Below are 25,331 nucleotides of genomic sequence, written 5' to 3'. Positions count from 1 at the left end.
TTAAGCTAGTTACAGCCTGTTACACTACTTATTACAGCTTGTTACAGTATAATACGGTCTGTTTAATATCTAGTTTTATTTAAGTAGATATTTCTATTTTTAGTACCCTAGAGTAAATCTAGTTACTATTTATATATATCCACTTTTTATACTTCTTAGAGATAGAGTACTAGAGAGTAAATCTCTATAGGTCTATATCTAGAAGTAAAGGTTATATTAGATATCTTATATATATATATATAGTAGTGTTACTTTAAGGTTGTAAATAAGGTTAAATTTAAGGTTAAATTTAAGGTTATAATTATATAAGCTTTTATATCTAAGTGTTATTACTATATTAATATTATATATTTATTTCTTACTTATAGGGTTAACTGTAAGTGACGCATTATCTAGGAATGGAACACTGCTGACTGCTCCTCCAGGGCTACTGCACGGCGATTCCGGTTCATGGGTGGTCGACCTCCACACGGATAAAGTTATTGGCCACGTGATAGCTTCCGACGTTCTCGCAGAGGCCTATGTCCTTCCCATGGTCGAAATCCTGCAGCAGATTCGTGGCCTCAGCGATGCTCAAAATGTCGAGATACCGACCACATCCGAAATCATGGTTTACAACAGCGCAAGAATCAACTCCGGCCCAGGCGATCGGCCATACGATCCGTATCCTTCTAGTCCCGAACATCTGTTTGATACTGCGGCTCATATTGTCGATTCGAGCAGCGCGGGCAGTATGTCCCCCTACTCGTTTCCTCGGAGACAGGGTCACGCTCCGTGGAAACCAAGACAACAGCCCCGCTCTCATATTGTCGATTTGGGCAGCGCGGGCAGTATGTCCCCCTACTCGTTTCCTCGGAGACAGAACTACACTTCGTGGAACCGAATAGAACAGATCCACCCTCATAGTGTCGATTCGAGTAGCGCGGGCAGTATGAGTTCCCACACCACAGCTTCAACGCTGCCGACTGTCATTTCATTCGACGAGTATGCGGAGGCCGATGGAAGTATCACAAGCCAGACGTGAGTTCGTGGCATGATGGGGCCAATATCGAATGACCGTGCTGACATCGTCCAGCATAAATAAGCGACAGCCCCACGTAGACTACATATGCAATGTCTCCGGATGCAGCACCCGCAGGCCGATGTTCGACACCCGCACGCGGAGCGTCAGCACCCAGGGCTTCAGTACCCTCGAAGACCTCAGACGACACATGCGCAACGCGCACCCTGATGGCTCCAGCGCAGGTCCGCAATAGCATTGCCTTGTTGACCCATGCGGACGGAAGGACTCGATTTAGCGTAAGGAAGACAACTTCAGGAGGCCCAGGAAGAGGAGGAGTGTTGCGCCCTGAGATCTGTACACGATGTTTACCTATATGACAAGAAGAACAAGGCTCTCTTAACTGAACAAGAAAACGTGAGTTGAAGCTGGCTACTTCAAACATCGGCCATGTCGTATCAGTGATTCCTGAAACATGCGACGGGTGATCTCGTACGAAGGGCGGAGGAACTTCCAAGCCCGGTCTCCACGCAGGCTCTCTGAAACTGGACATCGCATCAGTGGCCAGCTCGAAAGAGAGAATCAACATCAATCATGTGAACGCGCTTGATTTCGTGAAAAACTTTCTACGAGTAGAAAAAAAAAAGCCGACGTCGCGGCTGGGTATCATATCCTCCCCCCGGACCCTTGGGGGTAAAAACCTTTTTCACTTCCTCACCCCCATCGGGCCGCGCTTGAGGCCGGCCTGGCTCAGCAGGTCCACGTTCTGCGGCAGGTCAAAGTCCCCCCTCGCCTCGAACCAGAACAGCATCTCCGGCTCGGGGCCCGTGGGCTTCGGCGGCTTCGCCTGCTGCTGCTGGCCCTGCCCTGACATGACGACGTCACCATCTACCCCGCCCTCCTCGTCGCTCTCATCTTCCTCATCGTCGTCCTCGTCGTCCTCGTCGTCCTCGAGGCTGCGTTTCAGCCCCGTCCTCACGTTCTCGACGCCGCGCTCGCGCTCCTCCGCCGTGTAGACGTCGCCCGCCTCCTCGAGGACGTAGCGCTGCACGCGCTCGACGGTCCAGTCGCGCACCCCGCGCCAGACCTCTTCGAGACCGGCCTCGCCGCCGCCGCCGACGCCCCCGGGCGCGGACGCGCGCAGCTCATTCGTCGCCTCACGCCCGCGCTCGACCCACTCCTCCACGCCCGGCTCGAGCTTCTTGCGGAGGAGCTGCGTGAGGATGTTCTCGTGCACGCGGCCCGGGTACGCGACGTCCGGGAACACATGCAGGTGCTGGAAGACGTGGGTGTTCTCCGTCAGCGTCTCGAGGAGGGACTGGAGGTTGCGGAGGAGGATCTGGGATTGCGCCTGGAGGGATGATCTGGAAAGGGGGCCATGGTTAGCCTCACATATCTCTCGGTTTCTTCTGTGAGGCTTTTTGTGGACGATCGGACACACGAAATAGAGAAAGTTGTGGTAGGGGTAAGCAGTTAGGAGGATGGCGGAGTGCAACTCACGGGGGCGGAAGGGGGTTGCTTTTCAAGACATCAATCTTCAACCCCTGGATGCTGTTGGAGAGCTGGAACAGGCGCTGGCGCGTCTGCTCAATCGCCTTGAACTCGTCGGCGGATATGCCGAGCGCATTTGGCTTCTCCATGACCGCGTATTACCGTCGAGGAGGCCAGCGGGCGCCGCAATGTGGAAGCTTCGATCGGTGGGAATCCGTCGTCCTGGGGGGAGGCTCTTCTCAGTCGCGACCAACGCGCCAGAGTCACGTTTTCGGGATTACGGTTGCCGCAGGCAGAATCTTTCGGTATTGATTGAGACGTTTCGCGAGTGGAGTGAAGGGGGGGAGTTGGGTCACTCGTTTGCGAAGGCCCGGAGCTTCGCGATCGTGGGTGGGTTTTTGGGGGTTGAAGTTGAGGTGCGGTTCTAAGAAGCTTCGACCCCCGTCGGCGACGTGACGTTCTAGAAAATCGGCCTGTGGGGTTTAGTGGGGCCCGCCGAGCTCCGCTTCACGCAGTCTGAGCTCTGAGCGGTGCCCCCACTAATTACCGGTCGGCGCATTCCTGTGAAGCTTGCTGTTGAGGGGGAGCAGGGGCCATGCGTCAAGGCGGATCGCCAATTGTTAATCAGGGAGGGCCGGATAGGGACGGACTGTCGTGGGAAGGGCTCAGCGATCAGTCGTCGGAGTATTATTGTGTGCCTGTGCAACCTGAAGAGGGACCGGACCGCCTTGTATATGTACCTTACTTGAGCAATCAGTCACACTAATGAGAAGCAACGGGCCACAATCGGTTTCTCTCGTGCATGTTTCCACCCAATGGCATTCGTGATGTGCCTGATAACACAACCATGTCATCAATGAAGCCAAACAAAGTCTCAATTTCTCGGTAGTCGCATACCGCAGTGATCTTGTGGCCAGCTAGGCTTGTGGGCAATGCACATTGGTGGGTATCCTCCGAACAGTTTCACTCTCAAGGTGGCACACGGTGGCAATGTGTTGGTAATAGTTTCTCTCCTAACTTTTAGGCCCCGTCGTCGGCGACCCTATCAAAATATGCTATGCAGAGGGCCTCTGACCCATCAGGTGGCTATGCTTCAAACGCAATGAATCGCAATGCCGATATCTGCAACAACAAAAACAACAACAAAGGTGAAATGCGTGTTGAAATCCTGACCAAATGCCCCCCCGGACGCCGTCGTGAAAATGCGTTTTGCAAGGTTCGTCATCATAAAAGGATATAGATCAAAAGCTTTACTGGCCGTGTGACCCAGCCTGGCTGTAAACTCTTTGGCCGTTCGTCGCTCTGTCGACTTCCCGGCCGTACTTGTCTACGGGAGGGTAACGAGCGCGACGCTCGAGATCATCAAGAGGGATCTGCGAGCGGATGTACCTTGGGGATCGTTAGATGTTGGCTCTGTCTTGATTGGGAAAGCTCGACTTACTTCATTCTGCCGTCATCAACCGGGTCGTAGTCCCAGCTGGTGAAAGTTCCCTGGGTGAGAGCTCCCCATACCAGCCGACGCTTGCGCTGGGACTGCAGGACCTGCTCGGTGATGGCGTCAAAGTCCCACTTGGCCTTCGTCTCGGCCGTGTACTCCTCGAGCTTTGCCTTCGCTTCCTCCTCCAGCAACTTCCCGGAGATGGCCTTCTGGGACGCCAGGTTGACCAGCTCCAGGGGGTCATGTTCAAGGTTGAACAGCTGAGTGCCGTCGACAGGGCAATGAGTGAACTTCCAAGGGCCCTCACGAATCATCACGAGCGGACTGATAGTGCCCTCGCCCGTGTACTCGGCGTAGACCTTGTCGTGGCCCGTCTTGCCCTGTAAGTGGGGCAACAGCGACGTGCCGTCCATCGGCAAGCCGGGCGCGGGCTTCGTACCAACCAGATCGCAAAGTGTCGGAAGGATGTCGAGCGTTGACACATTCTTGGTCACGCGGTGAGGCTCGAACTCGTGGGGGTGGCGGACGAAGAGAGGAACTCTGACAGAGGACTCAAAGTAGCTCATCTTGTACCAAAGCCCACGCTCGCCCAGCATGTCACCGTGATCGCCGCTGAAGACGATGATGGTGTTGTCGTCAAGACCGCACTTCTTCAGAACGGACAGGAGCCTACCAACGCAGTCGTCGACGTAGCTGACGGAGCCGTAGTAGGCGCGGCGGGCTCGCTTGATCTGCTCGTCGGTAAAGTCGTAGTCCCATAGGTCGCAAACCTTCATGAGACGCTTGCTGTGGGGATCTTGCTCCTCCTTGGGGATGCGGACCTTGGGAAGAGCGATATCAACATCCTCGTACAGGTCCCAGTACTTGTCCTCGATTGTGTAAGGGTCATGAGGGTGAGTCAAAGAGACGGTAAGAGCGAAAGGGCGCTTTTCAGGGCCCTCGCGGACGTGGTCGTAGAGGAACTGTGTCGACCGGTACATGACCTCCTCGTCGTAATCCAGCTGGTTGCTTCGCACGCAAGGGCCGGCCTGGAGGATGGAGCTCGAGTTGTGGTACCACTCGAGACGAGTGTCAGGCTCATCCCAGTTCACCACCCAGCCGAAGTCGCCCGGGTATATGTCGCTGGTGAGGCGAGTTTCGTAACCGTGTAGCTGGTCACCGATGAAATGCATCTTGCCAGCCAAGGCCGTGTGGTAGCCCTTCAAGCGCAGGTAGTGCGCGTAGGTCGGAACCTCACTCGAGATTTGGCTGGCATTGTCGTATGCGCCGATCTTCATGGGAAGGAGGCCGGTGATCAAGCTCATGCGCGAGGGTGCGCAAAGCGGCGAGGGGCAGTAAGCCGAGTCAAACTGGACAGACTCGGCGGCAAGAGCATCCAGGTTTGGCGTCTTAATCTGGGACTCGGGGTTGTACATCTTCAGCTGGGGTGCAGCCAGCTGGTCGGCCATGATGAACAGAATGTTGGGCTGCTTCGCGCTGGTTGCGCCATTGCCGTTGGCCGGCTTGCTGTGAGCAGGCTGCGCCACAGGCGATGAGGGAAGAGAGTTGAGGTCGGGAGCCATTGTGCTCTCAGACACCAACAATATGAACAAGAGATAAGTTGTCTTTGAAACTCAAGAGGGTGAGCCACGGACGATTTGGAAGTTTCCTGCGGGGTGCGTGTGGTGGCAGGAAGATTCCTTTGTAGTGGTAGACAAGAAGGCGGTCTGGCAGTTTATAAAGGAAGGGGTTGGTGTGGGCGTCGAGGGTGATGATGAGCAACAATCAAAGTTTATACGTGATCAAAGACAACGCGACGACCGACCAGCAATATGTGTAAGGGCAGGCACAACCAGCTCAAACTTCGAGGCAACGCAGTAAAAAAAAAAAAAAAGAGAAGGACCGGATGAGAAAATATGTGGGAGAAGCTGTCCTTTAAGAAAGTGCGCCACGGGAGGGAGCAGTGACGGGGGGGTAAAGAGAGAAGGGGGAAGCCAGTCCCATCCGTCTCGACTCCCGCCGCCCCATGGAGCCCGATAGGAAGCGACGACGGAACGACGTGGAGAAAGAGACTGAGGAAGCAAAGGTAAGGAGCGACGCCCAAACGGGACGGATTGTCTATATGCATATATATGCATATATACAAAGGCAGGGTAGTCCCTTGAGTGCCCCAGATAAGGATACCCCAGATAGCCATGACTTATCTGCACACCCCTCCTTGGGTGACCCACCATCACATCCCAGCTTGGCGGATCCTGTTCCAACTCATGCAATAAAACGGGGCTCAGAATAGGAGGGATACACCAGCCGGAGCCCGCAGTCCACGAAAATCGAGATCTCCTTATCCAGACAGATAATGAAAGTAATGTGGTTTTGGGTCACCGGCCAGACGCCTTACCAATGTCCCAATACCCTTTGGCCAAAGCACCGGTGGGTTGGATGGATGACTCTTTCACTTCCTCGACCTTCTTCTCCTTTCGCTAGTGTAATGTCATCCATCCATCTACGCCACTACGCATACACCACCGGCACACGGACACCTACACGCCACCTTACTCAATCGCCTAGGAAGCGGAGGTCGTCGCATGTGTCAAATATGACGTTTTTCGATCGGACAATGGCGAAATCATACAAGCGGAGCAACACTCCGCCATTCACCTACCTCTTCCAGGTCGCATCCAACGTCAAGTCGTCTTGTTTTGAATCCATGATCGTCGTGCGGACATCTTTGCATCATAAGAAGCTACATATCCCTCGTTGGTTTCCATTTATCGTCAGTTCGCAATTCCAATGTGGCTAGCCTCCGATGGCTATGTCGATGATTAGATGGCGGTGTGGACAAATCGCCGCCACATGCGATAATCAGCGACGACAACAACAACAACCACAAGAACGAGCGGCTAGACTTTCTGGGACGTCGAGCATGGATTGGCCTGCACCGTGCCTCTCGCGTGATCAGTGGTCGGACACTCTGGAGCACGAACGGCATTCGTTATGCTTCGAGGAGGAATACAGATTTGTTTTCCCTCGCCTTTTCCCTGCTATACGGACCCCTGGACCCCGGCGGCTAAACCCCAATCGCCCTCCTGCATCTTCGCATGTACCCAAACACCAGGCCTCAACCTGCATAAGCGTCACCCAACCCTGCCAGGGTTTCCTCCGATTAGCTGGAGGGGTTGCGAGCTTGACATGCCACAGCAATCAATTTTCCTGGGCAACGCTTAGGCGACGGAGGGAATTCCACCCCACCGTACACGCGACAAGATTACGGAACACTCCGTTCACGCTTTAACCACATTCCCACAGATAGGGACGCGAAGGCTGGGCAAAGGACGAATGAACAATATGAGTCTCAAGCGAGAGATACTGTGCACCAGCAGATCACGTCTCCAAGGTGGTGTCTAATACTACACGTGCATCTACAGACACCCCAGTCTACGCATGCAGGACAAAGGCACCAGCAGTTCGGTTACGAATTGAAGCGAATGGGCCGGATCTCCATAATCCAGACGGAAACGAATGCAGCAAGGAACTTGTTGGAGTCCGCAGCCGCTGATCTCGCCTCGTCTCGGCTTACATTCAGATTCCCCAGCCCGAGCTGATGCCATGACAATTCTACCTAGCTTTTTTTGTCTTTTTTTTGTCTTTTCTTTTTTTGAGGGGGCTCCTGTATTCTACGACTGCATCTTCAATCTCACAGTTTCTACTACTAAAAGGACATTATGATGGCGTCTACCTCCGTCCTCAAGCCGCATCACACCCCGCATTTGCGGGGTTGCCCTCCTCGAGGCCGGTCACGCCATCGGCATAAGTTCTTATACTCCGGGCGTGGCTTACACCAAGGTTTGTGTGCTCCATCGTCCACGGGCCACTGGCGCACGTACCAATTTCCCATTCTCATCCTAATCACTTACCGCCGGCCTTATGGCCCCCAGCTTCCGGTCAAGCCAAACCGCAATCACATCATCGCGCTCCAGTATTGCTTCATCAGCTAGCAGCGGGCACCCAGGTCAAGTCGTCGTTTCACTCGCAACGAATCCGGCGATTAATGCAGCATCAGCACCACAGCTGTCATTTTTTTCGAGGCTTACCTTCCGATGTCCCAGCAAGGGCGAGGATCGAACCTGCCCGACGATCCGTCCCTCTTCTCCCGCCTACCCGCACCGCCGCCTTCCATGCTTTGTGTGCTTGGTCAGCCTCCATGTTGTGTGCCAGGCTAGCGAGCCCGTTTTCTTGCAGAGTCGTGACATGACCCTGGCTGCACACAAACGGTCATCTGATAACACATCACACACGACCCGTTAAGTGCATCGCAAGTGTTTGCTCCAGCACAGCAACACCACGTCTGAACCTGCACCCTAACCCCAGGCCCAGCATCAAATCACATCTCATTATGCCGAACTGAGACATGCCCAGCCGCCCCCCCCCCCCTCATCACAACATCACGCTCGCCAGCGCACCAACCAACAGCGAACAACAAATCAACCTTCCCTCGTCGAGAAGGCTGACAAGATATGCTGCAAACCAATATACTGCTCTACGCGGAAAAGAAACCGCACCACCACCCTCTCTGCCTTTATAGTATCAGGTGTGGGATCTTGACCATCTAACTACACCGGTAACCGCACCGGCAACCGCACCGACAACCGCACCGGCCGGGCCGCTGCTCGTTCCATCATAGACATGATAAGTGAGTAGGCCCCGGCCGCCCCGCCATGGGAAAAGGCGCCGCGAATCGGCGGTCGTGAGTTGTCATCGATGATCGGCCAGAACATCGCATCGAGCTGCCTGCCCAGCCCATATTGGCCCTCTCGCCCTCCTGGTCTTGCTGGGCACTTCCTCGACATCTGGCGGCAAGGAGGCGCAACACATTGGTCCATCCATCCATCCATGCCATGCCCCTTTGCCAGCGACTGTCAAAGACCTGATGGCAGCATAACGTCCGCAGCCTGCACACCCCTCTTTCTAGACAAGTCTGTATAGTTTCACGTTCCCTGCCCTGCCCTCCCCTCCCCTTCTTCCCCCTCGAGGCCTCTCGTCTTTTTGGTCCCCAAAGTCTCGAATAATCTCACATGACTTGAAATGGCGTTTCGCCGCTGGCTCTTGGCAATGCCCGTCCCGCGACCTCCGAGGTCACACAACACCACGCCGTCCACAAGGCTAGCTTCCGTCCCTCCTGTGGTTTGCCAAGCATAGCTTGCGGGCACGTCGTCTACCGTCGGCATAGTCGAGATAACATATCTCCGACACACGAGAAACCGGGAGGGGCAGGACGAAGAAGCACAAGAAAGCGTTCGACAATGCGGGGCCGCATCATTCAAAAGTTGATTAAAAAAAAGGCGACTACTAAAAAAGACCTAACGTAGAGGGGAACCTCTTATGCAACCCTTTTCCCCCGCCGCATCTCCAAAAGACTCCCCTCGCTCCTCATCCGTCGTTTGAAATTCCTAGTTTCCCTACTTTGGTGGGGGGTGAGCAACGGCAGCAACAACCCTTCCCCAGCGAAGGACGGCTGCTCTGCTCACCCCCTAACGAATGATTTGTTATTGTTGTTGTGATTGTCGTCGTCCTTGTTATGTCGTAGTCGTCGGTGTTTGCTCATACATACTCCCCCCCACAAGCAATATTCTCCTAATTGATTCCAGTTTTCGTTTTACCCCGCAATGCAATATCGAAGAGAAGACGGCCACGACGAGAGAGAGGGGGAAAAAAAAGGCCTTTGCCTGGGCCCGAGTGACATCCCTTCTCATGCATACCGGAGAGGGTAAAAATATCCTGCACGCCCCGCCCACCGTCCCGTCAAAATCCATGTCTCATGTACCCTTTCATTCTCTCACCTCATGCTGGTTTGCTGCATCTTTTCTCTCCCCCTCTTACTGCGTGCGGTAGAACTTCTTGTACAGAAGATGCAGCAGCAAGTTGACGTTGAGCTTGAGATTCCCTTCGAAAAGGTTCATGAACTGGTGAGCCTCGAACTGTGCCTGTAGCAGATCCTCAATCGGTATTTCGGCGCTGGCGCCTGGCATCTGGATGTGGCCGCGGGAACCCTCGAGGGAGAAGACGCCCACCTCGTCGCAAGAAATGGTGAGGTTGACCCTCTCCCAGTCGGTGACGCCACTCCACCCGACGAGCACGCCTTTCTCCGCGAGAGCCCGAGCGCTATATTTGTAGCTGCCAAACTTGGGGACCCGCCCGGTACGTTCCAGTTCGCGCTGGTGGTTGTACTGCTTGGTGAACGGAAGCAGAAACCGTTTCTTCCTATAATGACGAGATTTAGTCAGCTTATGGCGACACACATGGACCGTGCTTATAATATGGAGAAATGGGGGGAGGTGGACCCATCCGGGGTCCGAAAGGTTGAGACGGCACAATGGAGTTCGATAGACCTACCCTTTATTCTTCTGTAGCGTCGCCATGGCTGACTCGATGTAATCGTCATAGCTCTTGCGTTGCTGCTCGAGGTACTTGGCTTTCTCGTGCAAGTTGGAAAGAGTCGACCGGACACCATCCAGTTCGCGCTGCCGCTGCACGCGTCTTCTGCTCTTGGTTCTGATGTCGAGAGCGATGGCGTTGAGGATGTCCTGGTAGTAGTTGTGCTTGGAGATTCTGCCCATGTGCTCCAGTCTCAAGATGTTCTCCAGAGCTATCCGCTTCAGGTCGTAGTATGACATCCGCGTCACGTCCAGCATGTTGGCGTCCGAGTACGCGCCTCTCGTGTTGGCGTCCTTTGCGAAGTCGTCGTGCAGGACTGCCCGCCACTTGTGCTCGTCCTCGGGGTTGATGGGCTTGACGAGGATTTCCAGGAGATTGGCGCCCGTCTGTACGCGAATAATGTAGAGAATGCATCGCTTCGTCTCCATGAAGAGGGCCTTAACCTCTGCTTCGGGGTCGTCAACGTCGTGCAGCTTCGGTGTGAGATACATTTGAATGTCGGATGACCCCGCGGCGAGCATTTCGTTCTCGTTGTTCTTGGCACTACCCAGGTCTTGCAGGATTTCCCGGAGGACATCATCACGGTTGGGGCATATCGTCGGGAGATCGCCAGCAACCAGGTTGTGGATGGCGAAGATGTCCGTCATCTTGATGTATAGGGTGGGCTTGTTCTTGGAATACAGGTCGTTGAATTCGTCAATGTCGAAGTTGCGCTCGGCATCCGGGACGGAGATGAGCTCGTGGGTGATCTGAGCAAGCCGCTCCATCGAATCGCCCACGAAGGCGTTCAGAGGTTGAAGATATATGTTTTCGCCGCCAAATGGTCTTCCAGATGCGATCTGGCCGAGTACCTTGGCAACCTCGCCCAGATTACGCTTCTGGAGGGGGCTCAGCTGTTTCTCTATAACGCCAACGTTCTCGGGGGCAATGACAGCGGGTTGCATGTAAAAGCGCCAGAGCCAGTTCGTGACGATCTGGAGCAGGTGGTGCTGGGGCTCCTTCTTGAAATGCGCGCAGAGAGCCTCGAATAGCTGGCGGCAAAGGAAGCGGAGACCGTAGGGCATCTTCGGAAGGAGATCCTCCAGAGCCAGCATATACTGGTCGCAAATCTCTCTGAGGTCGCGAAGATGGTCGATGAAGAGGTCGCGGGTCTCTGGGTCCTTGATGGCCATCTCTCTGGGAACATCCAAGGGGCGTCGGCTGGGACGACCGGTCCGCAACTCTTCATTGTTGATGGCTGCTCTGTAGATTTGTAGAGGGTCGCTTTCGAGATCGAGGGCCGGATCCTCGACGATATTGTCTCGCACGATCGGACCAAGAAGCTCTCGGAGGTACTTCCGATCGCGAGGGGATCGTGTGTAGTTGGCCAGGAGCTTGGTCCAGAAGAAGTTGCCTCGCAGATAATCCTGCAAGCTTCTACTGCCCTCAATCTCCTCTCGCATGGAACGGGCGAGGAGCTTGAGGAGGTAGTACTCCTCACGGCGCTTCTGAGCGTACCCGAACAGACCCATCATCAGGTGCTCAATTCGCTTGCATTCCTTCTCGGGAGTGCCTTGTTCGCGGATGCGCTTGAAGAGACGTGCGAGGTATTGGGGTTGTGTCTGGAGGTTGAAGAAGAGCTGCTGGTACGATTCCAGCTTCTTCCGTGAGCTCTTGTTCAGCGCCTTCAAGTCAAAGTGGTTGGTGGATGATATTGACGAATTCGCCAGAAGACCGATGGAGTGCCCGCCGTAGTTGTTTTGGTGCCTGATAACCTCGTCTAGGGTGATCTTGTTTTTGACGAGCAGCGCAATCTTGATGTCTAGCTGGTCGATGTATTGCTCCAACATCTCGTTCTGGCGGACTTGCTGGACCACCGTCTTTCTCATTCTTTCAAACTCCATCTCCTCGTTGAAATCGAAGTCGCTGTCGTTCAGGAGATGGACAAAGTTCTTGACGGCGTTGACTGGCGGGTTCTTGCCGTGGGTGAGACTCTTGTACGCGTCTCCTTGGATCTTGGCGCGGACGAGGCTCTGAATCTTGACGACCTTTTGCATGTTTTCGTTGAAGTACCGCTTCTTCTCTTCGAACTTGGCTCTGACAATAAAGGCCTTGGCGGCAGCCTGCATTTCGGTGATGACGCTCTCTTCTTCTTCAAGATCCGAGATGAGGTTGAAAACGTCTCCTCTGACCATCATGGCGCGTGCAAGTCCCTGAAGCTTCTCAATCGCTGGAGTGTGGGACTCGAGCTCTTCGAGAAGCTCTGCATGTTGCCGGCGATGCTGGTAACCCCGAATGCGGGCCTGGAGTTTGGTGATCTTCGGCTCGGCACGAGACAGAGCGTCTTGTTCGGAAGCAACGCGGCGTCGCTCCATCATTCCGCGGATGAGAGACTGCAGGTCGATGAAAACCGCCTCGTAGCTGCTCAACTCATCAAGCGTCTCGGCAACATCGCGTCGAACGGCTGCTGCTCTGGCGTGTGCTTGGAGTTGCTCGACCTCGGTGACGTGCTTGGCGAGCTCTGCCTTTGTCGCTGAGACCTCAAGGCGCACTGCGTTGCCTCGAGCCGCTGCTTGAAGATTCTCAATTTCGGGAGTGTGCTGAATGAGATCGGCTGTCGTCGCAGCGACCCTATCGCGAAGTGATTTGCCTCGGATCGCGGCTTGGAGACTCTCGATTTCGGGTGTATGTTGACCAAGTTCCGCCCTGATAGCACCGACTTCGGTACGAAGCGACTGGCCTCGGATCACTGCTTGAAGAGCGGTCCATTGCGGCGCGGAGCCTTGGAGATGCCCTTGTTCCCGCGAAACCTGATCTCTAGTCAGCAGCGCCCTGGCAGCAGCCTGGAGCCTGATTATGTTATCGGCCTGTTTGTCCAGGAGGTAAAGGTCATCGGCAACACGTCCTCTCAACAGCATTCCGCGGACAGCAGCCTGAAGACTTTGAACTTGTCCAGATGTTTGTACCGTTTCCTGCTGTTGGATAACGAGCTCCTTTCGGACCAAGAACCCCCTAAGTGCTGCTTGGATTTTGCGAACAGGTCCAGCATGACGGGCCAATTGAGATCTCTTGTCTCGCACCTCATCGCGGACCTTGTTGGCCCGAAAGATACTTTGGAGCTCCAAGATGTCGGGTTCCAGCATCCTCCACATGCGCTCCTTGTTGGCCATCTTGTTTCGGACGAGGAATCCGCGAGCAAGACTCTGCAGGTCAACCGCAAAGCGTCTCATCTGAAGCCGATAGCCAATGACTTGACGAGTAAAATCGGCTCGGATGCGAGATTGCAGATCAATGAGAGCCTGTTCAACGTCCCAGAGCTGCTGCATGGTGTCTCCCAGGCGCATTCGCACCATGGCTCCACGGGCTTGTGCCTGAAGCTCAACAATAGACGCCTCGTTCTCACCCAGTTCACGGTCGATTCTCTCCTCCTCGGTCTCTTCGGGCTCCGGGGTTGCGGGTTCGACGCCGAAGTCGGCTCCCATGTTGCCGAAACTGGGCATGTTAGCGCCGAGTTTATCGAGACCCTTTTGCATGGCTTCGAGCTCGTGGTGCTCGAACTCAAGCTGTCCGACAAGGTTACCGATGCGGAAGTCGACTATGCCCTTTCTGAAGAGAAGCCAACTCAAAGCATGGATACAGTGGATGACTTTGGGAATGTTCTTCTTCTCGTATAAGTCGATAAGTTCGAACCTGAACAAGTCTGGGAGTTCGACTTCGTCCAGGTATCTGAAGAAGATGGCGATGTTGTCGGAGTGTCGGAATTGCAGTTTTTGATGCCGGAAAATGCGGAATCTTCTGTCAGGGTTGAGAGCCTCGACCACCTCGGCGAGCGTGACTCCATCACGAAGGGCCTCCTCCAGCTCAACGATGGGAGGAATGGCCCTGTGAATGATGTCTTCGATCCACTCCTTGGCTTCACCGATATGGCAGAGGTATTCGTAGGCCTGGAGAAACTGACGCTGCTTGTCCATCCAATTTCGACCTTCCCAGCCGTATCCGCCGGTGCGCTGGCCAGCGCGAGTTGTGTTGGGTTGGCCTGCCCTCTGCAACCTGCGACGGCCCCTCAGGCCTACCACTTCTTGAGCTGGTGCCGTGATTGCAAAGTCATCGGCAGATTCGGACTGAGCAAGTTTGGATAATGTGCGCAGCTGGCTTGTCGAAGATCTGCCCAGCTTTTCTAGGTCCGGACGGGCAAGTGCGGCAGAGTGTACAGCGGAAGGGGGTTCATGGGCGTGGGGCAGGGCCGCGCTTCCACGGCTGACCGAGTCGGAACGGGGGATGAACATCGAGTTGGGGCGGATTGTCAGAGTTCGTGACAGCGGAGTCGGAGACGTGCTGCCGTCGCGTTGGGAGTGTGAGAGCCTGCCACTGTCAACGCTCTGGGTGCGTTCATGGCGGTAGGTTGAACGAGGCGGCGAAGGAGTTGAGGGCGTCGTCGTCGGCACGGTGGCAGTGGCACGGGATGGCGAGGCGGGAGCTTGGGGGAGTGGACGAAGCGACTGCCTAGCCATGGAGTAGATGTTGTTGTCCTGGTCTTTCTTGCGGTCTTGGTTCTCGCCTCCGAATGAGACTTTTTGCAGCCGTGAGCCATCGCTTTTGCCCCTCTTATGAGAACTTGGTAACGAGTAGCCGCTGGAAACTGAAGAGAGTTGAGTGCTTGCTCTGCTGTTTTCAGAGTACAACGAGTACCCCGAGGAAGCAACGGACGATGTGGTGGAGGACTGACGGTTGAGATGGCTGGGGTAATCCAGGGTATGCGACTGTCTGAGAGGGTGTGGTCGGTGCGACATGGTGGGCGGCGATGATTATGATACCGTAGGAAGCCTGCAATCGAAAATCTGTGGGCTCAGGAATTCGGATGACAACATTAGGGCGCCTTTGTCGGACGTCGATGGTAGTGGAATGTAGCGAGACGGATTAAGGTCGACCTCGGGGTCTCGTTCTTCTATGGTGCTCGTAAGGGCCTCTCGACAAGACAAGCAAACAAACGCCGGGTTAAGATTCGAGGCGGCGGGCTCGGCGGTAGGTCGAAAATGCGAGTGAAGAATGGGGTGGTTGGGGGGGCCTCGAGACGCAACATGAGCGCGCGCTGCGCAAACGAAACAAAAATCAAAAGAGGTTCGACAACAGCGAGGAAAACAAGGCCGACGACAAGGGCAACGATGATGATGATGATGATAATGAGAAGACTGTTACGGCGGAATATGAACAACGAACAGACAGACAGCCCACTTCACGCCAGTGCAGCCACTGCCATTCAAAGCGCAGTCGCAATCTCGTCAAAATGGACCGACCGGGTGTAGGCGGGATGTTGGGTCGATGGAGGGGAGGCGAGGGGAGGGGGGAGAGTGGGAGGGAGTCGGGACCTGTTAAGGCAGTTTGTTTGTTTACTGCTGCAAGTGGGAAGCGGCAGCAACCAGCCCAGCCCAGCCCAGCCCAGCCTCCTTGCAGCCAGGGTACCTTACTCCGTACATACTCAGTGTCCGTAGGTGGTAGGGTACCTAGGTGCCTAGGAAATCCGGGTGGCTTGTGGCTCACCAAGGGTGGCCCCTGCGTCACACCCGCCCGGCTTCTTCAAAAGATATGGGTCCTGATGCGCCCAATCTTCCGTTGCACGGCCCTCCGCCCCCTCCGCCCGCTTCCGCTGTCCGTCAATTGGACTGTCGTCCGGTTTTCTCTGGGCCACGCGCTTCTGCCGAGGGCTGCAACCTGCCGAGGGCTGCAACCCAAGAAAAGTCAACGAGACCATTACCCGGTGAGGCCCAAAGCTGCCAGGCCGATTAAACTACCTACTTATTGTAAATGTCTGTATGGTATACTGAGGTCCTTACTTCACCTTTGAGAGCGGTTGTTGGGGAGCAGGCCAGCATGCTGTCTTTCTTCATCTCTGATTTAACACATGCGGGCGTCTGTTCCCTCTAGAGAGAGCCCTCTGACACGTCGGCCAATCTAACCCCAATTGTCTGTCGTCTCAGAAACGCCGTCTAGTACCTACCTACTGCGTAGTTAGTGTACTAAATTGGGAGACTCTCTTGACTGTCCAAGTCAAGGTTTGATGGGTCGTGCCCAACGACCAGGATGAGCATTGCGTTTTCAACCTGCTGCATGGATCACATTGCAAAAGTGACGAACCCCCCACGAACAAAGGTCTGGCCCATTGCTGTGGCACCACTGTCTTCTAGCTTCATTGGTGTATCTACGACTTGCGAATACCGCAGCGTACGTATGCCATCCACTCGCGGACGGTTGGCATCTGTATGGCATTATCGTCTCCTTACCTGGCGCCGCCAACAAATAAACCCAAGCAAGAGTACGCCGACTACAATATTTGCCGTTGTTTGGGGGGTTTGGTGCATCCATTGTCCTCCGAGTTCCAAGAAAAAGACTTGTTGTTTTCCATCGGATGTCTTTTCTTTGTTCCTTTTTTCGATGCAGCTGAAACAGCCAATCATACTCTCGCGTTGGTCTCGAGGGGGGGTTTTTCGCTAGTTTTTTTGTTTTTTTTTTCCCTTTCCTTTTTTCCCTTGTTTTCTTCTCCTTCATCCTCCCACACAGTTTTGCACCTTCAGCAATGTGTTTTGACCAATGAGGCACTATCATGATATCCACACAGATAAACGTTTTGGCTCGTAGGCAGACCATCAATATATGAAAAAGGCTAATGAGCGTTGAGGCTCTCGGGGATTGGATGGGCTCGGTTTCTCCAGTCGCCAACGTCCACCCTCTCCAAGTATGCGTTGCACTGCGCGGACATGAACCCGTGTTTCAATCAGACGCTACCGGTAGTTGGGCCTAAGCGACATAAAAAAGCAACAGTAACACCACCAGTCTTATTGCATTCGTATTCCCTAACATTTGGCGGCGTGGAGACTTCGGACCTTTTCACTTTTCCACACCTTGAGGGACGGGTTCGACGATGCCTTGTCCCACCGCCTCCCCGTCGTCAAGCGCAGGCATGTGTGATGCTCGACGTGTCAGCCACTGCCCAGTTCAGTCTGGTCTGCGCAACTGCAACAGGGGTTGCTGTCGGTCGGTTGCTCTGGCCAACCAGACGCTACAGACTCTGCAGCAAGACCGTTCGACAAGGCATCTTGGTTTTATTCGAATTGAAAAATTTTGCACAAACGCAACATATCGAAATGAATCCGTGTGGGCGTACATCATCAAGAAGGGCCATGCCCGTTTGTTATCCTCTGACTGCAACAATCAAGGTAGTTCTGTTCGATCTTGGAACCGCTTATTTTCCTGCCCCTCGCCCCCAGGGTTCCATGTGCTGTTGCGTCATTTCGAAGGAGCTCCGATGCCTTCTTACATAAGGCTGGGTCTACGGAGTACTCCTGTATATCTGCCATGGCCAGACACTGGCTGCTGTGCTTAGAAGCAGTTCCGGCTGCACCAGACAGATATACATACAGAAAGAGTCGGGAACACCCTGGTCTCTGGCATCTTATATTATATTATGCAAAGAAAAATTAAACACTCGCTGTCTGGTATGCAGGTGGTCACAGGTGAAGGGGAAAAAACAATGTGCATTTGTACCATGCTTCTAGGAAGAAAGCATAAAAGGCAGGAGTCAAAGTCGTCGCCTGTCACAGTACATCTACCACTCTTATAGTTGCGCCGCACTGTATTCTCTCACCGCCTGCCGCAGTTGCCCCTCGTTTGGCCGCCCGCGCAGTGCTCAGGTCCGTTCACGTTAAAAAATTTCCTGCGGGGTGTCGTCTCAAGATTTTTTCCCTCTTCTTTCTTACGGGAAGAAGAGACATAACCACCCTTAGTCTTCGAATCGGCCTGACTTTGTTTTTCTTGCTCCAATTCGAACGACTAGCTGTTTCTTCAACTCCGTTTTTTTTAACCTCTTCTTTCTCCTGTTTCCTCGAGAAGAATAGAAGAAGAAAAAGAACTATACCCTCCAAGATGCCTTCCACCAACGGAATCAACGGCGCCAAGGTGCTCGACTCCAAGTCCGCGCTGCAGGTCTTGAAGGAGTACGAGAGCCGCGATGGCCTCGACATCCACGAGCTCATGGACACCAAGAAGCACGGTGGCCTGACCTACAACGACTTCTTGCTCCTCCCCGGCTACATTGGCTTCCCCGCCTCCGCCGTCGTCCTCGACTCGCCCGTTACCAAGAGAATCACCCTCAAGACCCCCTTCGTCTCCTCCCCCATGGACACCGTCACTGAGCACGAGATGGCCATTGCCATCGCTCTCCAGGGTGGTCTGGGTGTCATTCACCACAACTGCTCTCCTCAGGAGCAGGCCGACATGGTCCGCAAGGTCAAGCGTTACGAAAACGGCTTCATCTTGGATCCCGTCGTCATCAGCCGCGACACCACCGTCGGCGAGGCGAAGGCTCTGAAGGAGAAGTGGGGATTCGGAGGTTTCCCCGTCACAGGTTTGTCAACCCTCTTGGATTTTTTCTTACTCGCCCACCCACGTTACTCGCTTTCATGATTACAAACCTTTTCAATATAACTTTCGTTCCACCTACTTGACGACCATGTCGTTCTGAGGAGACATTTTATAATATGATCGAAGCCTTCTACACGGATTCCTTACTGCTGCAGCAACCTTGTTTGGAAAAACATGGCTAACAAAGTCCTGCAGAGTCCGGCAAGCTTGGCTCCAAGCTGCTGGGTATCGTCACGAACCGCGACATCCAGTTCGAGGAGGATCCCAACCAGCCCATCTCCAAGGTCATGGTTACCGACCTGATCACCGCCCCCTCGGGCATTGACCTCCCCGAGGCCAACAAGATCCTGGCCAAGTCCAAGAAGGGCAAGCTGCCCATCGTCGACAAGGACAGCAACCTCGTCTCCATGATCTCCCGCTCCGACCTCAACAAGAACCAGCACTTCCCCCTGGCTTCCAAACTGCCCGACAGCAAGCAGCTCCTCTGCGGTGCCGCTATCGGCACCCGTCCTGAGGACAAGGACCGCCTCAAGCTCCTTGTCGAAGCTGGCCTCGACGTCGTCATCCTCGACAGCTCCCAGGGTAACAGCATGTACCAGGTTGAGATGGTCCAGTGGATCAAGAAGGAGTTCCCCGGCCTCGATGTCGTCGGCGGAAACGTCGTCACTCGCGAGCAGGCTGCCACTCTGATTGAGGCTGGCGTCGACGGTCTCCGTATCGGCATGGGCAGCGGCTCCGCCTGTATCACCCAGGAGGTCATGGCTGTCGGCCGTCCTCAGGCCGCCGCCGTCCACTCTGTCAGCAGCTTCGCCGCCCGCTTCGGTGTTCCCTGCATTGCCGATGGTGGTGTCCAGAACGTCGGCCACGTCGTCAAGGGTCTCGCCCTCGGCGCCTCTACCGTCATGATGGGTGGTCTTCTGGCCGGTACCACCGAGTCCCCCGGTACATCCTTTGTCTCCCGTGAGGGTAAGCTCGTCAAGGCCTACCGTGGCATGGGCAGCATCGACGCCATGCAGGACAAGAAGGCCGGCAACGGCAGCAAGGACAGCCAGAAGAGCAACGCCGGCACTGCCCGCTACTTCTCTGAGGGTGACAGTGTCCTCGTTGCCCAGGGTGTCACCGGCTCGGTTGCCCACAGAGGGTGAGTTTACATCCACCACCACTACCATGTCACGCACAGAATGCTAACTGTTCCTCAGTCCCATCAGCAAGTTCATCCCCTATCTGGCTGCCGGCCTGAAGCACTCCATGCAGGACTGTGGTATCCAGTCTCTCAAGGAGCTCCGCGAGTCCGTCGACAACGGCACTCTCCGCTTCGAGATCCGTACTGCCAGCGCTCAGCTCGAAGGCAACGTGAACATGGAATCTTACGAGAAGAAGCTCTTTGCCTGAAAAATGGCAAACACAGCTTTGCAGACATGATGGAATGGTTACAAGACGTGAATGGGACATAGGCAAAAGGTTGATGGGTATCAAAAAGGAGGTTGGCCAGGGGAAGGAGGGGGGAAAAAACTGGGTTTCTTCAAGAAAACATAGAAGCCTCCCCCTCGGGAGCACACACATGCACACATGCCAAAAGAAGGGCGAAGCAAAAAGATGGCTTTTATAGGGGGTTATCGGGCGGCAGTTCTTCAGTCTAGCGGAGTTTTTGGAGTCTATACAATGGGAGTGGGCCGAGTCGCCTGGAGACGATGCAGCGTTCTGAATACCAAAAAAGGGAAAAAATACACAAACCCTCCATCGGGAAGAGAAAACACTCAACGAAACAAAAACCGAAATCTCGTTCCCAATGTTGCCGACGGTGCTCTCTGGTGCTGATTGTGACCTGTCCTGTCCGTTCTGGGCTCTGACCTGCCAGGCGGATATGCCTTCATGTTGCGGGCTGGGAACGTGACAGTGTCGTCCGGAAGGCGGAGGCGAGAGTGCATCTGCCGCTTGCGCTGGAGCATGGTGAGGATGCTGGGAACGACGACTTGTGCGAATTCGTCGCGCCACGACATGTCTCGACCAACGGTGGCGTAGATGCCGGGGTGAAGCCTGAAGCGGGCTGCGCCAGGCGGAAGAACGTTGCCGGGGTACGTTGCGGGATGGAAAATGCCCTTCACCTTGCGATTAGCCACAGTCGTGACCTCGGCCTCCGGGTCGTACTTTGGGTAGTACATGAGGATCATGTCGCCCATGTCAGCTCGCGCGGGGGCCGTCTAAATCTTGTCCTCAAACCCTGCCCACATCTTACGGTAAAGTGTTATGATGAGGACGGTGAGGTCTCTAATATAGTTGGCGAGGATAATTGCTGAGACGAAACATATCGCGTTGGACTGCCCACAGATGAGATTCTGGAACATTTTGCCATCATCCTTTTTGCCCTGGTGGGCCTCATCGACAATGATTCGGGCCCAGGTTCGTTTCCAATCGGCCAAGCGATGAAGGATGCTCCACCTGCCGACGAAGCAATGAGCCTCGGATTCATCCAAGACAGCCTCATACTCATCCTCTGCGAGATAGTCATGGGGGGGGGAGGTGCTCACAAGTCTCGTCAGGTATCCCCAGACAGCGAGACGAAAGACCCGGAGCACTCGCAGGGCGCCGGGTCCCGGGTGATCGACCAACAGGTCAGAAAAGAGAGAGATCATGCACACATCGATGGAGAACATGACGGGAATTTGGAAAGTGACAAAGCCGTCAGGTTGTCCGCATACTACTCGGGTTGCCGCCGAAGGGGGTGGGGGGGCCCTGTCGCGATTCGAGAGTTCTCTCAAGCCTACGCGGGTCGCCTAGATCAAGTACAAGAAGGTTTCTACAGCTCAGAAAGGTAACTAAAGGGTTTGTCATCTCCGCCAGCAGGCCCTTTCTTTTCCTTCCGACTGGCCGAGCTGAACAGATTCAACCTTCCAGGCAAAGGGAAGGGGGGGGGGGGGGAAGAGAAAAAATCTCCCGACTCACACGGTCCGACTCACAACAGTGGTCTGGTTCGGACCGATCAAGACAGACACACGCACATGTTTGGGAAACACGGACACGGGCAGAGATGAACAAGAGAGGCCTCGTAACACGATCATGGTTGGTTGTTAGATGACTCGGGGGGGTTCCATCGCGGGGGGGGGAAAGAACCCAGAAAAATGTCATCCATGCGTCATGCATGCTGAATCGTATTACCCGCTGAGATGCCGCCAGGACGGAGCTAGAAAGAAAAAAAAAACCCTCCGAAATAAATCCAGTGAACAATGCTTTTTTATGGTAGTCCCTCGGAACAACAATGATCGCAAAAGCCTTCCCTGCCCATGCCAGATGCCAGCAACGAATGGATGGCCTTGAATGTATATGCCTCCTGTCCTGCCCTTTCCAATAGCAAACCAAACGAGGAGAAACAAAACTGATGCCGGTGGATGGATGGGGGTGGAATGTTTCAATCATAAGAGGGGCCGTGGATCTCGTGTTTCGCGTCTCATCTTCGAAAGCCTGTTTCGATGGCCAAAAAAGAAAACAAAAAGGCCAAAAAAGGGGGGGGGATCTCTGCATGCCGCGAATAGACGGCCGCCTTCTACGAACGGGAAGGGCTGACGGCGTCGTACCCCTCCGGCCCGTTCTTCGCGCCCAGCAGTGGCGCCGTCTCCGTCGGCGCGGCCTGGCCGCTGCCGGAGGCGACGACACCGCTGCCCTCGCTGGCGTATCCCTCGTCGCTGACGCTCTCGTCCTCCTCCGCCTCGTCGTCATCGCTCGCGTCGGGCGTCTGCGTCAGAGCGTCGTAGTCGAAGAGCATGTAGATGGGGATGGCGCCGAGCAGCGCCGTCAGCGCGAGGAACCAGTACGCGACGATGATGTAGCCCCGGGCGACGCCCCAGCTGAAGGCGGCGCCGGCGGTCGCGGGCCCGAAGGCGCGGCCGAAGCCGCTGAACATGGTGGCGAAGCCGTTGAGGGTGCCGAGGATGCGCAGCGACGAGGCCGAGTTGGTGAGCAGGATCGTCATGCAGGGGAAGCCGACGATGACGGCGAAGGCCTTGACGAACATGACGGCCATGAGAGCGGCGTAGCGGCCGGTGCTGCTCTCGAAGAGGACCACGTAGGGGGTGAGCATGTAGACGACGGGGAAGGTGATGGCTGGGGATGTTTGTTAGCCAAGGTCATACCAGTAACAGAGGGATGGCTGTACGCACCGCAAGCGCGGAAGCAGCGCAGGACACCAAAGTGATTGCACAGAGGAGGGAAAACAAAAAACTGGATTACGCCGCAGGTGATGCCGTAGATGGTGAAGATGGTGCCAATGCGGTCCGAGCTGAGACCGAAGCCGCCGGAGAACTGGAAAGGCAGGTGGGTGTTGTCGGGCGTGTGGGCCTGCACGGGATAGTTGAGGAAGACCGGAAGGATCTGGTCAAAGGCCACGGAGTGCAGGGCGAGGAAGGTGTAGCAGAGCAGGTTGATGCTCGTCTGCGCGGTGAAGACCTCCTTCATGCTCGGCGCCTCCGTGGGCTGCTTGGGGTCCTTGGTGTGGGAGTTCACCTTGGTGGGGACCAAGGGCGCGGTGGCCTCGCCGTCGACAAAGGAGGTGCGTCGGACGTTGGGACGGTGGTAGGTGGGAGGGCGGGAGCGGCGGAAGGGCCGGGTGAGGCGATGGCCGAGGACGAGGCCCCAGTCGGGCTTGTGACGCTTGCTTTCGAGCGTCTCCTTCAGGAAGAGGGTGGCGGTGGCGACGGAGATGAGGAAGAAGACGGCGGCGATGAAGTTGGGCAGAGCGAACGGGTACGCGTTGAAGAACCAGCTGTCGCCAAACACCGAGGGGAAACGGCGGGCGGGGTTGGCGAAGAAACCGCCAAAGGCTGGGCCGAAGATGGAGCCGACGGACCAGATCAGGGGCATGATGGAGAACGCCCGGGGTTGCAATTCCTTCTCGGGGACCATTTCAGCAACCATGGTCCTGATGATTCCAACTGAAGCGTGGCATTAGCACTCCGCGCACCCCGTGACAGAAGGCAAGCAACAGGAGCTGCACATACCGTTTCCGTTTCCGCTGCCCAGGATGGCTCGCACGACGATGGCCATCGGTAGGCTGGTGGACATACCCCAGACGACGAAGAACACCATGGTCGAGATAAGACCGACAATGATGGTCGGTTTCCTCCCGACCCGGTCGGAGGCTCGTCCCCACGCAACGGCGGTCACGCTCTGAGAAAGGGAGAAGACGGCGGACGTGTAACCGGCCCATTTTGCGACATCGTTTTGTGCAACGCCGAAACTCCTAATCATCTCTGGGAGGTAGGGAAAGACTGATGTCAACGCGAGAGGCTCCGCGAACCGTGCAATAGCTGTTGTAGAGTTAGCATTACACTGAAAGCTCATTAACCGGCAGCATTCGGCCATGAGGTATGCCGAGTTGTAGTCGAGGCCTTGTGTTATGTCCTCCTCGACGTACGCGGCCACCTTGGGCTCATATGACGTAGTCGACCTCCACAGTTCACAGTGATCAGGCACCTTGAATGATCAGGACCACGCTTGCGTCGCATTTTCGAGGTAGGTTCTTGAGGTATGTGTGTGGCTAAGGACAGGCCGGCGGCAATATGGCGAAACATGCAGGTATCCAACCGGTCCCAGAGCTCTCGATCCCAGCAAATGCGACCCCACGACTCCCACAAAGCCTCCCGCCGCGTGTTCCCGAGTTTGCTTACAAACGCTTCCCGCCGACCTGCTTTGGCTCATCGGCACTTGCCCAGCACTTTGACGTCGTCCGTAGAGAATCGAGGTTTGTTACCAGGGCAGTCAAAAGCAATCGCTGGGACATGTTCTGAAATATGAGGGCATCTTACCCAGGATGGCCAGTTGCTTGGCCGGCAACTTTGGTTGCGTTGATTTGGTCATGATGACGCTGGAAAAAGGGACAAGCGGCCCGAGGAAACCACAGGAACTACTGGACAAGTTCGTGGGAAGTCCAGGCTGTGATGCGAGGTCTTGGGCAAGGGGGCCGAAACCGAGGATTCAGAGCGGGGATTCCGAAAAAACGCAGCAAGTCTATATGCGTGATGCGGTATGGCAGTATGATGTCGAAGGCGAGCAGGTCGGAGCATAAAAGGAAGCAGGGTGGTCAATCACTTTAAAGCAAAGACTTTTGGAGAATTGGAGAGGAGGGGAAGAGTCACAAGTACACACACACAGCCCGGGCAAACAAAGTAGGTAATGAATGGTTCGTCGAGCGCAGACGGAAAGAAGGGAAAGAAAAAAAGAAAAGAAAAAAACCTAAACAACTGTAATACCCCACTTTCCATCTGCAGGCTCGCGGCTGCACTGCACTGGACAGGGAATAGCAGTCATGCCCCCCAGCTTCCTGCAGGAGGTCGTAGGCCGCAAGAGAGCGGAAAGGGACCGGACCAGACCCTTTTGTGTTGCTCGACGCTGATCCCCGCGCCTCTGCTGACGAAAGAATCCCATACGGTTACTGGTCAGAAGTGCGGTTATCCATGGAGGGGTGAGCCACTTGGTTGCTTGGGGATGGAGACGGGGCACTTGGAAGGCCTCGCCCCCTGGGGATTAGCACTGCTAGTGCGATGTATAGATTGTGAAGTGGGAGGTGGGATTTCCCGCCTGCGGTACCCTGACTTGGCATTCGTA

The 25,331-nt window shown here is 55.1% G+C and overlaps 7 protein-coding genes across 7 annotated transcripts; 2 read left to right on the top strand and 5 right to left on the bottom strand.

Annotated features, from left to right (window-relative positions):
- Positions 1-532: 532 nt before the first annotated feature.
- On the top strand, positions 533-1,256 carry GLRG_02991 (uncharacterized protein; the record flags this gene model as incomplete). The annotated part of the gene is made up of 2 exons (XM_008093676.1): positions 533-1,020; positions 1,076-1,256. The coding sequence occupies 2 exons, from the start codon at positions 533-535 to the stop codon at positions 1,254-1,256; spliced, it is 669 nt and encodes a 222-aa protein (XP_008091867.1).
- A 450-nt stretch (positions 1,257-1,706) lies between these two features.
- On the bottom strand, positions 1,707-2,640 carry GLRG_02990 (RNA polymerase II mediator complex component Med8; the record flags this gene model as incomplete). Its single annotated transcript, XM_008093675.1, has 2 exons — positions 1,707-2,364; positions 2,501-2,640. The coding sequence occupies 2 exons, from the start codon at positions 2,638-2,640 to the stop codon at positions 1,707-1,709; spliced, it is 798 nt and encodes a 265-aa protein (XP_008091866.1).
- Positions 2,641-3,741: 1,101 nt separating this feature from the next.
- Positions 3,742-5,491, bottom strand: GLRG_02989 (choline-sulfatase; the record flags this gene model as incomplete). Its single annotated transcript, XM_008093674.1, has 2 exons — positions 3,742-3,880; positions 3,933-5,491. The coding sequence occupies 2 exons, from the start codon at positions 5,489-5,491 to the stop codon at positions 3,742-3,744; spliced, it is 1,698 nt and encodes a 565-aa protein (XP_008091865.1).
- Positions 5,492-9,781: 4,290 nt separating this feature from the next.
- On the bottom strand, positions 9,782-15,109 carry GLRG_02988 (GTPase-activator protein for Ras-like GTPase; the record flags this gene model as incomplete). Its single annotated transcript, XM_008093673.1, has 2 exons — positions 9,782-10,166; positions 10,299-15,109. 2 exons carry the CDS (start codon positions 15,107-15,109, stop codon positions 9,782-9,784), a joined length of 5,196 nt encoding a protein of 1,731 aa, XP_008091864.1.
- Positions 15,110-18,236: 3,127 nt separating this feature from the next.
- Positions 18,237-20,126, top strand: GLRG_02987 (inosine-5'-monophosphate dehydrogenase; the record flags this gene model as incomplete). Its single annotated transcript, XM_008093672.1, has 3 exons — positions 18,237-18,717; positions 18,930-19,875; positions 19,934-20,126. The coding sequence occupies 3 exons, from the start codon at positions 18,237-18,239 to the stop codon at positions 20,124-20,126; spliced, it is 1,620 nt and encodes a 539-aa protein (XP_008091863.1).
- A 365-nt stretch (positions 20,127-20,491) lies between these two features.
- Positions 20,492-21,388, bottom strand: GLRG_02986 (uncharacterized protein; the record flags this gene model as incomplete). Its single annotated transcript, XM_008093671.1, has 2 exons — positions 20,492-20,919; positions 20,971-21,388. 2 exons carry the CDS (start codon positions 21,386-21,388, stop codon positions 20,492-20,494), a joined length of 846 nt encoding a protein of 281 aa, XP_008091862.1.
- Positions 21,389-22,275: 887 nt separating this feature from the next.
- On the bottom strand, positions 22,276-24,160 carry GLRG_02985 (major facilitator superfamily transporter; the record flags this gene model as incomplete). Its single annotated transcript, XM_008093670.1, has 4 exons — positions 22,276-22,832; positions 22,889-23,659; positions 23,726-24,034; positions 24,142-24,160. The coding sequence occupies 4 exons, from the start codon at positions 24,158-24,160 to the stop codon at positions 22,276-22,278; spliced, it is 1,656 nt and encodes a 551-aa protein (XP_008091861.1).
- Positions 24,161-25,331: the final 1,171 nt, after the last annotated feature.

The sequence above is a fragment of the Colletotrichum graminicola genome, assembly GCF_000149035.1.
Source record: "Colletotrichum graminicola M1.001 genomic scaffold supercont1.8, whole genome shotgun sequence".
NCBI lineage: Eukaryota > Fungi > Ascomycota > Sordariomycetes > Glomerellales > Glomerellaceae > Colletotrichum > Colletotrichum graminicola.
The sequence above is the reverse complement of the archived record's forward strand: the minus strand, read 5'-3'. Positions and strand labels throughout refer to the sequence as shown.